Raw genomic sequence first — 15,186 nt, 5'->3', positions numbered from 1 at the left:
ATACCCTGCATTGTCTGCAACGCAGTTCTTTACTATTACAAATATTACTGAGACCAAAGTTATCGATTTCATTCATTCACTCAAACCATCTAAGGCAAAGGATGTTTTTGGAATGGACACGAACATGCTCAAAGATCTAGGTTCAACTCTTGCTACTCCTATTGCCTCAATCATTAATCTTTCAATTTCATCTGGTCACTTTCCAAAGGCCTGGAAATCTGCTATTGTTACCCCTGTCTTTAAATCCGGTGACTCAACTTCTCTGAATAACTACCGACCTATAAGCATTCCTACGGCCATTTCCAAAGTTGCAGAAAAATGGGCGTCACAGCAGATTGTCCATTATTTAAACAGCAGCTCCCCCTCTCTCCACGCCATGCAGTTTGGTTTCAGATCCAAGCATTCCACTGAAATGGCTACATGCCTCTCCATTGAGAAAATAAAATCTTCTCTCGACAAGGGTGGAGTTGTAGGGGCGGTGTTCTTGGACCTCAGGAAAGCTTTCGATACAATAAATCATTCTGTTCTTCTTACCAAGCTCTCAAAATTTAACTTCTCTCGCAAAGCTGTGAGCTGGATTGAATCATATCTGCATGACCGAACACAATCTGTATCAGTTAACAACTGCAGATCAGAGTCTCTTAGGCTAACCTCTGGAGTCCCTCAGGGATCAATATTAGGCCCCCTTTTATTTAGTCTTTATATCAACGATTTGCCCACTGTTTGTTCTGAAGCAGAGTGCGTAATGTATGCAGACGACACGGTTTTCTTTGTTCATGGTCGCTCCAAAGATACTGTTGCTGCTAAACTCACTAATACAATGTCCTGTGTCACAACTTGGTTGCAGCAGTGCTGTCTACAGCTAAACGTTTCTAAAACTGTAGGCATGTATTTCACTAAAACAAATAGAGTATCACCTGACCCCGACATACTTGTTAATGGAGAAAAAATGCAAATTGTCAGCCAATACAAATATCTTGGGTTAATAATAGATGCACAGCTTTTCTTTAAAGCCCATATTGACAAATTGTGTAAAAATATCAAATTAAACTTCGCAAATTTTCGTGCAAGTCGAAATGAAATGTCAACTGAAGCCGCAAAAATTTACTTACATTCAATGAATCTTAGTCACTTTAACTACTGCATAACCAGTTGGTCCCAGGCTGGTCAGAATGCAAAAAAAACATTGAAAGTTTTGTCCAAAGAAAGTAATTAAAGTGATGGATAAGAAACCAAGGCACTATCATCACTGTGCAATTTAAAAAAAAATACAGTCTTTTAAACTGGGACAGTCTTCACATATTTGCAGATTTAAATTTGATTTATAAAGTACTGCATGATTTGGCTCCAGCTCCTCTGGCTGAGTTCATCAGCCAAAGAAACAGCTCTGAGCGTGTCACTCGAGGCTCTGTCAGAGGTGACTGTCTCGTTCCTCTGCGTAGGAGCACTTTCAGTAAGTCAGCCTGGTCAGTGAGGAGCGCTGGTGAGTGGAAGGAGGTTAAACTGCTTACAACATACAAGGTCTTCACAAAAAAACTGAAAATGTGGCTAGTTAACACCTACACCTACCTGCCAACACTAAAAGACAAGTATGTTATGATGTTTTTTTGTTATTATCAAATGATTTGTGGTTTTATTCTCTCTTAATAGTATAGTAAGTCTTTGATTATGTATCCTGTATTATATTGTCTTGTTGCTGTATTTTACTGCTTTTTTACATCATGGCCAGGGGACTACAGATGAAAACTAGCCTTCTGGCTAATTCTGGCTTTTTTAACCATGTGTATTTCATGTGTTTTATGAAATTGCATTGTCCCCTTTCAAATAAACTGATTAATGATCATTGTCATGCTGAAAGACCCAGCCATGTTTCATCTTCAATGCCCTTGCTGATGGAAGGAGGTTTTCATTCAAAATCCCACGATACATGGCCCCATTCATTCTTTCTTACACGGATCAGTCGTCCTGGTCCCTTTGCAGAAAAACACCCACAAAGCATGATTTTTCCACCCCCATGCTTCGCAGTAGGTATGGTGTTCTTTGGATGCAACTCAGCATTCTTTCTCCTCCAAACACAACAAGTTGAGTTTTTACCAAAAAGTTATATTTTGGTTTGATCTAACCATATGACATTCTCCCAATCCTCTACTGGATTATCCAAATGTTCTCGAGCAAACTTCAGACGGGCCTGGACATGTACTGGCTTAAGCAGGGGGACAGGTCTGGCACTGCAGAATTTGAGTCCGTGGCGGCATAGTCTGTTACTGATGGTAGCCTTAATTACTTTGGTCCCAGCTCTCTGCAGGCCATTCACTACGTCCCCCCGTGTAGTTCTGGGATTTTTGCTCAGCATTCTTGTTCTCATTTTGACCCCACAGGGTGAGATCTTGCGTGGAGCCACAAATCGAGGGAGATTATCTGTGGTCTTGTATGTCTTCCATTTTCTAACAATTGCTCCCACAGTTGAGTTCTTCTCAACAAGTTGATTACCTCTTGCAGATTCAGTCTTTCCTACCTGGTGCAGTTCTACAATTTTGTTTCTGGTGCCCTTTAACAGCTCTTTGGTCTTGGCCATGGTGGAGTTTGGAGTGTGACTGTTTGAGGTTGTGGACTGGTGTCTTTTATACTGATCATGAGTTCAAACCGGGGGCATTAATACAGGTAATGAGTGGAGGACAGAGGAGCCTCTTGAAGAAGAAGTTACAGGGCTGTGAGAGCCAGAAATCTTGTTTATAGGTGACCAAAATACTTATTTTCCACCATTCTTTTCTCATAAAATCTTTAAAAATCAGATGTGATTTTCTGGATTTTTTTTCTTATTTTGTCTCTCATAGATGAGGTATACCTATGATGAAAATTACAGGCCTCTCTCATCTTTTTAAGTGGGAGAACTTGCACAATTGGTGGCTGACTAAATACTTTTTTGCGAGAATGCGTGTGCGCCCTAGGCACAATTTGTCTCCCTTTGAGATCCTCTTTGCAGGGCCTCCAAATGTCGGATTGAATCCTCCAGGCTTGCCGATGGACACATCTTTGACAACATAATCAGGTATTGCACATCTTTGACTAATTTGCTCTCAGATGTCAGGACATAAGTCTTCTCAGCACTGCCAAGGGCGGCTGACGGCACAATGAAAGACGTGGAGGCATCAGCGCTGGCTAGGACCGTTTAAAGTCCTCTTGGTAACTCACACGGCTGTGAAAGTTACTGAAAGAGCTACGTGGGTGCACGTGTCACACTGAAAAACGGTCCCAGGACCTCCTATGGTCCCTCACCTTCTACAACAGATGGCCAGAAAGTTCAGCCTAATGAGGCAAAGTAATCACCTCTTAGAAAGAGGATTCACTGTTAGCATCCACTTTTTGCTACAATCAGTGCTGGTAACTGATTACACTTCGATAGGTCATAGAGGAGAAAAAGATAGGTCATAAAAGCTGAGCAACGACCAATCATCTGTTGTCTTGGTGCTGAGCTGTGTCGGAGGCCAAGAATTTTAGGTTACTGGCAGCGCTCTGCAATCTCAAACCGGAGACATGGTCGCGACCCCCAAAAAAAGGTAGATACCGGGAGGTTGGCTGCTTGAAAAGTAGATCTTGGGGCAAAAAAGTTTGGGCACCCCTGTCCTACAGCACGAATATTTGGTTTCTTTACACCCTTCATGTGGGAAGTGCTATATTTGTTCTTTCATGCCGCATGATGCTGCAAACTCACGTCGTGCCTTCCCCACATCCTATTTTGTTATCAATCTTTCCTCGCACCTTAGCTTCCTTTATTCGTCTACGGTACCTTAACCAAACCTTCAGAATCTTGTTTCTAGCTGGTTCACTGGACTCGGTTGGCAGGCTTGGCTATATCGTATTGCACTTGTTTTCTGTGTCGCTCTTCTTGTGCATGGTTGGCTCTGCATTTGTCCAGTATACGCGTGTGGCCCCATTGACCTTGTAACACTCTCCTCTCCAACTTGTGACTGACACTTTCCTGACTGTTTCCTCGTGCTTGTTTGGATGACATGGCTAACCCAGATTCGGATTCTTCAGTCTAGTCATTTTTTAAATTTATTTTTTATTTTTTGTGCGATTGACTTACAACCTGTTTATGAAGGATTTTCTTAAACCTACATAATGGTGTGAAATGCTGGAATTGTTTTTAGGTTGTTTGTTTAATACACGTTATCCCTATCATATTATTTACCAATTTTTCATTTTGTTTGTTTGATTTATTGATTATCAAAAGGGGGATTTGTTATGGCAAAATGAAAGAAATATCATCTATATACTCTATCATATTATTCCATTATTATTTTATTTCTGAAATAGTCCTTTGTTCTTGTGTGGCCTTTTTCAACTGTACTTAGCGTAATACTTTGACGGTACATGTGGTAAGTAGGACAGCAATGATGTTCAGCATGCGACAGCAATGACGTAATAAACCTGAGTTGTGTTAGAAAACTATTTTTCCATTTTCACTGATGAGTACACTTCCCTTCTCTCATCCTGTCTTCAACCTCCCTTTTCTCTCAAGGACAAGATAACAGTGTGAATAGGTCTTTCTTGCTTCTTTCCTCATCGCCCTCCCATTTTTCTTTGGTTTAATCAGGCATTGTTCTTCCGTATGTGTCTCAGAGACGGGCAGTGATCCAAGTAACTGTAACCTGTCGACTCTCTCTCTCTTTGCAAAGATATTATTAAAACTACAAAAGACAAGATTGTTTTGATTTCATTTCCAAAACAATAGGCTTTTCACATTTAAGTGTGTGCCTGTATGTTGGTATTAAGTGAATTAAGCACTGATCGGACGAGCCCAGAGCTGCAAGGTGTGCGTCATTTAGTGTGGTATAGCAGTGGTCTAGAATGTTGTTTTCCCTGGTAGGACAGTCCATGTGCTGCTTGTATTTAGGGAGTTTGTGGTTGAGTTTAGCTTTGTTAAAGTCCCCAAAAATAATGAGGGGTGAATATGGGTGCTTTTTTTCAAGTTTGGAGGAATGTAGACACCAGCAAGGATGAAAGAGGCCAACTCGCCCGGCAAGTAGAATGGCTTATAATTAAAAAACAGTGACTCCACGTCTGGGCTGCAGTGTGTGTTGAGCTCCGAGACATCGGTACACCATTTTCCGTTAATATTGAAGCATATTCCGCTGCCTTTTGTTTTCACCGATAGCGCCATGAGGCGATCCGCGCGGCGTAGATGGATCAGTAAATTGGAAATCTTCCTCCCTTGTCATAGATTCCAAAGCATTCTTTACAGGAATAGCAAACACTTCACTTTGCTCACCTTTGAAAAGTTGTTCATTTATTTCTTGAGCACCCTCTGACAGCATTCTGTTTTTCTTCAGAAGAATATGGATTTTAAATAGCTGTCGTTTACAGGACTCCAGCTGTTGCATTCGGATGGCTGCCTTTTGCCAGTATGGAAGTATAACATGCACTAATTTGGAACTCTGTTGTTTCGTCTTGTCTTCATGAAAATAAAAAAACTGCATAGATTAAAGCACATGTAACTTTGTGGGCAAGCTGTTGGCATGCCCAGCAGCCATACAGATGCTGCAGAACAGGTTGAAGCTGATGCCATTGTAATGTGTTTTAATCTTCAGAGTTTATTGTGAAAATGGAAGCAACATCTAATATCTACCATTGCAATCCTGTTTTTCATTAAGTGAATATATCAAAAACATCATTGAAAAAAGGTATAAACCAACTAAACAAGGCAACTGGCATGGTGAAAATTCTGAAGTGGCCAGGGATATTAGCGCATTAAAAGGCAAAAGTGACATGACAAGCTAGTTTCTCCACTGGTCCATTTGTCCTGAAATTTTTACAGTAGGCTATAGTCTACTTGGCAAAAGGGGGAAAAAAGTAAGCCTTGTTGAGCCTGGGTGTTCAAACCTTTTTTTCCTTTCAATAAATTTCTGGACCACCCTAGTAGACATATACATAATGCATATAGACATATGTACATATGCAGACAGTATATACAGTTATATTATCTAATCTATCTATTGTAAATCTATTTATATACAGGGATTATTTTTATGAATAAAAAAACTTACTAATGATCTCTCCGGCTGGTTTTGCTTCACCATTGTTGTTGCTAGGATACATGGGGAAAGCTGCTTCAAACAGACAGACAGACAGACAAAACAGATATTAGCAATGGATGGCATTCATCTGGTCGACCACCCAATCACTAAGGCGGACTTACGGTAACACTCTGGGAAGTTGACAAAGCCGTCAGCACATTGGTCGCAGTTGTCGCCAGTGTAGTTTTCCTTGCAGAAGCAACGTCCTGTCATGTCCTCACATGTGCCGTCCGTGAATGGAGACTCACAGTCGCAGGCTGACAAAGTGTGCACGCACACATATGCACACATTGCAAGATGAAATATATATACATATATGTATATGTATGTATATATATATATATATATATATTTATATACATATGTATACATATATACATATACATATATACATATATATACATATACATATACGTATATATATATATATATATACATATATGTATATATATATACATATATATATACATATACATACATATATATATACATATACATACATACATATATATATATATATATATATATATATATATATATATATATATATATATATATATATATATATATATACATACATATATATATATATACATACAACGTTTCTAAAGTGTAGCCACCTTCCGATAAGAGACTGATTAAAAAGGTTTGTCGTCATTTGGCCTAAAATTAAACCTAACAAAAATTAAGCCTCAAAATATAACGTGGTGCCCCTCATATATCTCAATATGACGTGGTGCCCCTCATATATATCAAATATCTTGATTTATAACACTGTAATATAAAATTACGATAACCCGTAAGTGACGCAGGCGCCGCTTCCAACTCATCGTTTCCTTCTAAATTAAGCACAATCCTTATTTCAAACATAATCGCGACAACACACACGGGAAAGTTAACTGTTTATTATCTGTGCTACCCCGCGAGCTAATGAGCTAGCGATCTCAGCTAAACAGCTCGCTCCACCACGGCGAAGTCGTTTAAAACGTCAGTATCTCTCTCTGTGTTTGTCCTCATTTCACACAAACATCGGCAAGTTACCCCTTTATTAAGAATAACCTCAGTGGCACACATTCACCCAGTAGTTGACTACAGCGAACACTACCGTAAATTTGATTTGATTGACAGCTGAAGGGCTGGTCTTCTGCGGACCAACCACACAGTCTTGCAGCTCTTTATTCTTTACTTCAGACCCAGGGTGATTCATATCACAGAGTAAAGTAAAAAAATTTAATAGAGAAACAAGAAATGACCCCTCCTTGAGCCGTCACCTTGTCGTGGTGGAGGGGTTTGTGTGTCCCAGTGATCCTAGGAGCTAAGTTGTCTGGGGCTTTATGCCCCTGGCAGGGTCACCCATGGCAAACAGGTCCTAGGTGAGGAACCACACAAAGCACGGCTCAAAGACCCCTCATGATGACGACAAACAATGGACTTCGTTTTCCCTTGCCCGGACGCAGGTCACCGGGGCCCCCCATGGGAGCCAAGCCTGGTGGTGGGGCTCGAAGGCGAGCGCCTGGTGGCCGGGCCTGCACCCATGGGGCCCGGCCGGGCACAGCCCGAAAGGGTAACGTGGGTCCCCCTTCCCATGGGCTCACCACCTGTGGGAGGGGCCATAGGAGTCGGGTGCAGTGTGAGCTGGGCGGTGGCCGAAGGCGGGGACCTTGGCGATCCGATCCCCGGCTACAGAAGCTGGCTCTAGGGACGTGGAATGTCACCTCTCTGGCAGGGAAGGAGCCCGAGCTGGTGTGTGAGGTCGAGAAGTTCCGACTAGATATAGTCGGACTCGCCTCCACACACAGCTTGGGCTCTGGTACCAGTCCTCTCGAAAGGGGTTGGACTCTCTTCCACTCTGTCAAGTTGACCACGGTGAGAGGCGCCCAGCAGGTGTGGGTATACTTATTGCCCCCCGGCTCGGCGCCTGTACGTTGGGGTTCACCCCGGTGGACGAGAGGGTAGCCTCCCTCCGCCTTCGGGTGGGGGGACGGGTCCTGACTGTTGTTTGTGCCTATGCGCCAAACAGCAGTTCACAGTACCCACCCTTCTTTGAGTCCTCCTGAATCTCAGATTCAGGAGGAGCAATGTGGTTTTCGTCCTGGCCATGGAACTGTGGACCAGCTCTACACCCTCGGCAGGGTCCTCGAGGGTGCATAGGAGTTCGCCCAACCAGTCTACATGTGTTTTGTGGACTTGGAGAAGGCGTTCGACCGTGTTCCTCGGGGGGTCCTGTTGGGGGTGCTTCGGGAGTATGGGGTACCGAACCCCCTGATACGGGCTGTTCGGTCCCTGTACGACCGGAGTCAGAGTTTGGTCCGCATATCCGGCAGTAAGTCGGACTCGTTCCCGGTGAGGGTTGGACTCCGCCAAGGCTGCCCTTTGTCGCCGATTCTGTTCATAACTTTTATGGACAGAATCTCTCGGTGCAGCCGAGCCGTAGCTGAGGCCCGGTTTGGTGGCCTCAGTGTTGCATCTCTGCTTTTTGCTGATGATGTGGTTCTGTTGGCTTCATCAAGCCGTGAGCTCCAACTCTCACTGGAGCAGTTCGCAGCAGAGTGTGAAGCGGCTGGGATGAGAATCAGCACCTCCAAATCTGAGACCATGGTCCTCAGTCGGAAAAGAGTGGCATGCCCTCTCCAGGTCGGAATGAGATCCTGCCACAAGTGGAGGAGTTCAAGTATCTTGGGGTCTTGTTCACGAGTGAGGGAAGAATGGAACAGGAGATCGACAGGCAGATCGGCGCAGCGTCTGCAGTGATGCGGACTTTGTATCGGTCCGTTGTGGTAAAGAAGGAGCTAAGCCGAAAGGCGAAGCTCTCAATTTACCGGTCGATCTTCGTTCCTACCCTTACCTATGGTCATGAACTGTGGGTCATGACCGAAAGAACAAGATCCCGGATACAAGGGGCCGAAATGAGTTTCCTCCGCAGGGTGTCCGGGCTCTCCCTTAGAGATAGAATGAGAAGCTCGGTCATCCGGGAGGATCTCAGAGTAGAGCCGCTGCTCCTCCGCATTGAGAGGAGCCAGATGAGGTGGCCAGGGCATCTGATTCGGATGCCTCCCAGACGCCTCCCTGGTGAGGTGTTCCAGGCACGTCCCACCGGGAGGAGACCCCGGGGACGGCCCAGGACACGCTGGAGAGACTACGACCTTCGGCTGGCCTGGGAACGCCTCGGGATCCCCCCGGAAGAGCTGGATGAAGTGGCTGGGGAGAGGAAACTCTGGGCGTCCCTGCTAAAGCTACTGCCCACGCGACCCGACCCGGATAAGCGGTAGAAAATGGATGGATGGATGGAACAAGAAATGAAATTTTAACAACAACAATAAAAACAACAACAATACTGATTTAAAAGCAAACAAAATCAAATAAAAACAATAAGGGTGGGCCTTATTTTTCATGATTCCAGAGGCATTAAAAAAACAATATCATTTGTCGTGATAGTTTTTGGGAAAATATATTGTCCAAAGAATTATCGTGACAGGCCTATACATGTGACATATTCTGTCATGTTTTTTGTGATTTAAAAAGAAAAGTGATCTTAACCCCTTCCTGATACATTTATTTGGGATACATTACAGGTGTTATGTTTTGTTTTATTGAGCTATTTATTCGAATCCATCAGTAACAGATTAAAATTGTAAATGGGCTGATATTGAACAAATTGCAAGACAGATCGATCTAGAATGGATAGATCGATTTAGAAATGATGCATTTCTTGACAGATCTAGACAAAATATGCTGGAATATCTAGATGGAAAACAGATTACCTATAATGGTTCAAAAATAATACATAGCTAGATTGACAATAAATAGACAGAACTAGAAAATATTGCAAGAGTACTCGAAAATATATAGTTACTAGATAATAAATGGATATATTTAGAATAACTACATCTAGAATAGCTAGGTAGATGGATAGAAAGATCTGAAAAAGATATTATTAAAAGATATACTTAGATACACAGATCTAGAATAAATAGATGAAAACCAGACAAGATGGGACCGTGGGACTTACGTGCACAGGCTTCCGGTGAGTCGAGGGGCGTGCCTGGAGCTCTGTAGTAGGCAAGGACACAGCGCTCACAGTTAACGCCGGTTGTGTGATGCTAGGAAAGAAGCAGCATGTACGTTGAAAACAAAAACAACAACAACAAGCAAATACGGTGCGCGTTCATACATGGCCTACCTGACAGTTGAGGCAGACTCCACCCCCTCGGTACTCTCCGCGGAAATTGAGGCTGCCGTGCCGCTGTGCCACATCAGTGTCGTAGAAGCAGTCAAACGAGTGGCGGTGACAGTTACATGCTGGAAAGATTGAACATTTATTTTCTCAACTTAAAGCACGTTTGGTGGCCTTCACAGGAACAGCCTCATCAATGTACCGTATTTTCACGACCATAAGGCGCACTTAAGTCTAAAATTTTCTCCAAAGTGGACGGGGCGCCTTATAATGCGGCGCACCTTATGTATGCACCGAGTTCCAACATCTATAAATGTTGTTGTGTGATGAGCGCTCCGCTCGACTTTTTTAAATGTATTTATTTTATTTATTTTTTGCATTTCCTGCCGACACGCTGCTTACGCAGAGGAAAAGCGGATGTGGCTGAGGACAGGGGAAGGACGCTAGAGCCACGCCACCACTAGGGATATAGCGCCGGGGTTTTTTTTTGTTTTTGTTTTGTTTTTAATACTACCGCTTTACTGACTGGGACCATTTCCGGGGTGTACATTGTGCAAAACTAAGAATTCAAGATCAACGAATCCATGGTTCGCAAGTGGAGGAGGCAGGAAAAAGAGCTTCGCCAAGTCAAGAAGATGAAGCTGAGGTTTCGCGGAAAAAAAAAGAAATCAAAACGCGGAAACAAGGCGAGTTGGACCGAGTTGGAAGACCAACCTGAGCAATGGATGAATGAGCAAAGAATAACTTTGGGCTTGCCTGGACATCGGTGTAAACAGCGCGCTCAAAGTGAAGTTGCAAGCGGCGTGGAAGCGATTGATGACAGATGGCAAACACAGCTTTACTTTCGCACGGCAACGAGACTGACTCGAATCCGGCGTGTTTGATTGAGAACTTGCCCAGCTGTTCATTTCAGATACAGAAGATGAGGACTTTGATGGATTTGTGGACGCTTCCACAAAGAACAAAAAAAAATAGTTTTGCCTTTTCTTTGGGTTTTTCTAGCGACAGTCAGGAAGTGATATCACATTCAAAGCAGGAAGACTCCAGCATCACCATTTTTACGTGTTACTACTGACTTAAAATGCGACATCATATATCACCTGATTAAATTTCTATTCTTGGAAAGAAAGAAAGAAAGAAAGAAAGAAAGAAAGAAAGAAAGAAAGAAAGAAAAGAAATAGAAACATATTTTTTAGTCTTGGATGTAGATTCACAATTGACATGGCAAGCAAGCAGAATACAGTATTAAAAAAAATAAAAATAACGCAACTCACGTTCACACTCGTTGGCATTGAAACTGGTGGCTGGCTCCCATGGTAACTGGTGGTATCCAGGGCAACACTGGTCACATGAGGCACCACAGGTGTTGTGCTGACAGTCGCACTGCAGACTGTACAGACACACATAAACACGCACGCAAACACACACACACACGCACACGCGCGCACACACACACACACACACAGACATTTTGTCCCAGTACATACATCAAGACAATCGGCCAGATTTTGTGCCGATTCTTCCCCTTCCTGCCCAAGCTTGTCAAATGCAAGACAATCTTATGTCTTGTAACATTATCCAATAAGATTATCCTTAGGTCTGAGGTGGGTTAAGATTGCATTTGTGCTGATTTTAGGGTCTGAAACAGATCCAATGGTCCAATGGACCAATGAGAATCACAATCTTAAAAAAATGAACGTTCAATATTTACGACCAAAATTCTTCATCTGTGGGGGGAAAGCTGACGTCTTCCAGAAGCATAATGAATAATATCGTTTATCATAATAGTTTTAGGGACAATATATTGTCTTTCAAATATTGTTATCGTGACAGGCCTCGCAAGACACAACCCAAATAACACTAAACACAATATACTTCAGGGAAGATGTGACACTATTACTTTCAATGCAACACAAACAGACAGTTTATTGATATATATATATATATATATATATATATATATATATATATATATATATATATGTGTGTATTGTTTCCAAAGGAAATTCCTTTGAATTGTTTTTTATTTCATTCCTTTGCCTCATGCATGCATTGCGCGCACACAAACACACACATCCACGCTTTGGCACACACGTGAGTGTTTTTCCCGGTGAAATGGAGGTGGTGCTGGAAAGTCAAACCAAATGTTGTCCAGCCACCCGGAAACAATGTAGAACAGGAAGGCAGAGAGATGGACAAACAGACAGACAGAGAGGTGTGTGTATGTCTGTGTGCGTGTGTGTGTCTGCTGTGTCTTCCATGTCCACAATGGTTTGTGTTCAGCTCTCCGTTCCAAAATAATGATCTATGGTTTTAAAACCTTTTTCGAGGAAACATCCAAGGAGCCTGTTGACGTATTCATTCAAAATTAAGTAATCAAAAGGTAATCAAATGTAACTAGCTACATTACTTTGACAAAGTAACTGAAATAGCTACTATTAAATTTTCAACAGGATAACTTGCAATTGTAACAAATCAAATTACATTTCCAAAGTAATCTTCACAACACTGCATACACATAATGGCTACAGTGAAGACCAGTATTTTTTTTCTCATTTTTATATCATGAAAACCTGGCATTTGACCAAGAGGGTGTGTGTGTGATTGTGTGTGTGTGTGTGTGTGTCTGCACATGCACGCACGTGTGAGCAATGCACAAGAGGTGTCAGCATGCATGAAGTGTGAGTGTGAGCGAGGTTTGTGTGTGTGAAATTGTGCACAATGTGCGTGAGTATGTGAGAGAGCATACATAATGTGTGTAAGAGGGCATGCATGAGATGTGTGTGTGAGTGCTCAAGGTGTTTGTTAGCATGCACAGGGTCTAGTTGGTTGGTTCTGTGTGAGTCCACGATGTGTATGTGTTGGTGTACATTCAGTGTATGTGTGTGATTCCCACCCCTGTGGAGAATATTGTTTGATATTCTTCCTAATAAAGGCCTTAAAAGTTTGCAGCTTTAACTTCTGAATGTTCAGAGTTCAATTCAGTAAGCCATTTGTGATGTTTGTGCTCTTACTTGTACGGATCGTTGAGGTCCTGAGCATTACATGCTTCAGCGTGTCCGTTACACACGCAGCGCCCACCAATGCTGATGTCCTTGATGCTGTAGTAGTACTGCACGCACGCACAGACACACACGCACACAAAACTGGTGAGAACCAACAATCTATTGCAGTGACAGGACCATACAATGTCACCATTAAGTTGGAACCAGTGGTGAGTCTAGACCAATTTTATTGAGGGGACCTGGCTGGGGCCAGGGGTTTTGTCATTCAACCTGCTTCCGATTAACCTTACCACAACACAAAAACAACAGTAGCTTATTATATGTTATTTATAAACTGGGTTGTAGAAATGTTGGGGACTCCTCTGTTGCTTTTCATCCATAGTTCAAAATAGAGGGAAAAAAGGATATGTCCTACTTCTGCACCATAAAGGCAAATAACAATGAAGCAGGCGTTGAGGCATAGCCAGAGTGAGAGTGTTAAGCGAGCTGAAGAGCAACAAGTTAAGAGCACCACAAACTGATTTCAGAGAGCACACAGATCAGGAAGAGAGAAAAAGTTTAAGATCCTGAGAGTGAGGCCGCTGAGAGGAAGATACAAGTAGAGTGTGAAATAAAGACAATACAGTTGCAGTATGTGCAGCCACTCAACCATCAGGTTTGCGATGTTGAAAAAAAAAAAAAAAAACATGGTTGGTTTGTGTGTGTGCATTTTTAACTTTAACGAGACAAAGTTAACATTCAATTCATGTTTAACAGGGAAGCTACGTACAACATTGTCTTGAATGTGAAAATGTTACACATCTATAGGTTCAGCTAATTTGTGGTCTTAAGGCCTTTTCACACTGCACTTGGTAAAGCGTCTGAAACCCTCGACTTTTCCATTCATTGTGTGTGTGCGTCACATCAGAAGGCGTGACGCCGAGCGTCACGTCAATGCAGAGAGCGTCTGATGCTCAGCGTCGCGTCAATGCCGAGGGTGTCTGACGCTCAGCGTCGCGTTATGAGATAGAAAAATCTTCTATTCTGGCGCGTTGACGCAGTGACGTCAAAAAGCTCCTCCAATGGGCGAGAGGCTGGCGGAGTGATTTCTGAGTGCTATTTTGGCAGACTTGTAGTGTACAAGAGGAAAATGGAGGACGCTCTAATACATGTGGTTTCTCTTTGTCCCGAAATCTCGACTTAACCTGAAATACAGTGTACCTGAACGTCGTCTTGGTAAAATGGTAGCTCACAAACAAGCCTAAATTCTCTGAGGTTCCGACAAGCCATGACAATAGAGCAGGGGTGTCAAACTATTTTTTGTCGCGGGCCATATTGTAGTTACGGTTTCCCTCAGAGGGCCGTTATGACTGTGAAACCATAAAAATCTTTAATCACCTCATCATATTTACACACGAAATTTATGAACTAGTTTTGGAATCAGAAATCAAGTTTTTCAACTATTGTTCATGTTTGGTAACACAAAAATGCTTGCAGTATCTCAACATGATCATTTATGATATATGACTTTGAAATTTCGGTGCAGATTTTAACAAGAATCATGGAAGTTGACACACATGATTTTCCTTCGCGGTCCACATAAAATCAAGTGGCCTTTAGTTTGACACAGTGAACCCATTTCATTTTCTGTACCGCTTAGCCTCACTTGGGTCACGAGCGTGCTGGAGCCTAGCCCCTATCCTTTTTTTTTTCCAGCTAGTCTCCTCCTCCTTAAAATGAGGGCTTTCTTTTCTGAAAAAGAAAATTACATCCGTTTACATCCTGGTTGGCTGCTACGTCACCACTTCCAAATATGGGATGGTTTCACCCCCGTTGTTGTCGCCTTTGCGCTTTGATGTGGGGGCCTTTCACCCCGGAGTGTTGAACAGCTGAAGCTGTACATCAAGGAAGAATGGGAAATAATTCCACCTACAAAGCTTCAACAATTCGT

General features: G+C 42.7%; 1 protein-coding gene across 1 annotated transcript in view; it reads right to left on the bottom strand.

The window, feature by feature from the left end:
• The window catches only part of lama5 (laminin, alpha 5), a 262,541-nt gene that overhangs the window by 212,887 nt on the left and 34,468 nt on the right, over positions 1 to 15,186 (bottom strand). Inside the window, 6 exon segments of the mRNA XM_061670415.1 lie at positions 6,048 to 6,110; positions 6,200 to 6,334; positions 10,087 to 10,177; positions 10,258 to 10,376; positions 11,526 to 11,641; positions 13,266 to 13,363. Of these exon segments, the coding sequence (XP_061526399.1) occupies positions 6,048 to 6,110; positions 6,200 to 6,334; positions 10,087 to 10,177; positions 10,258 to 10,376; positions 11,526 to 11,641; positions 13,266 to 13,363 (622 nt within the window).

This window comes from Phycodurus eques, chromosome 1 (genome assembly GCF_024500275.1).
Source record: "Phycodurus eques isolate BA_2022a chromosome 1, UOR_Pequ_1.1, whole genome shotgun sequence".
NCBI lineage: Eukaryota > Metazoa > Chordata > Actinopteri > Syngnathiformes > Syngnathidae > Phycodurus > Phycodurus eques.
This window is presented reverse-complemented; position numbering and strand designations above follow the sequence as displayed.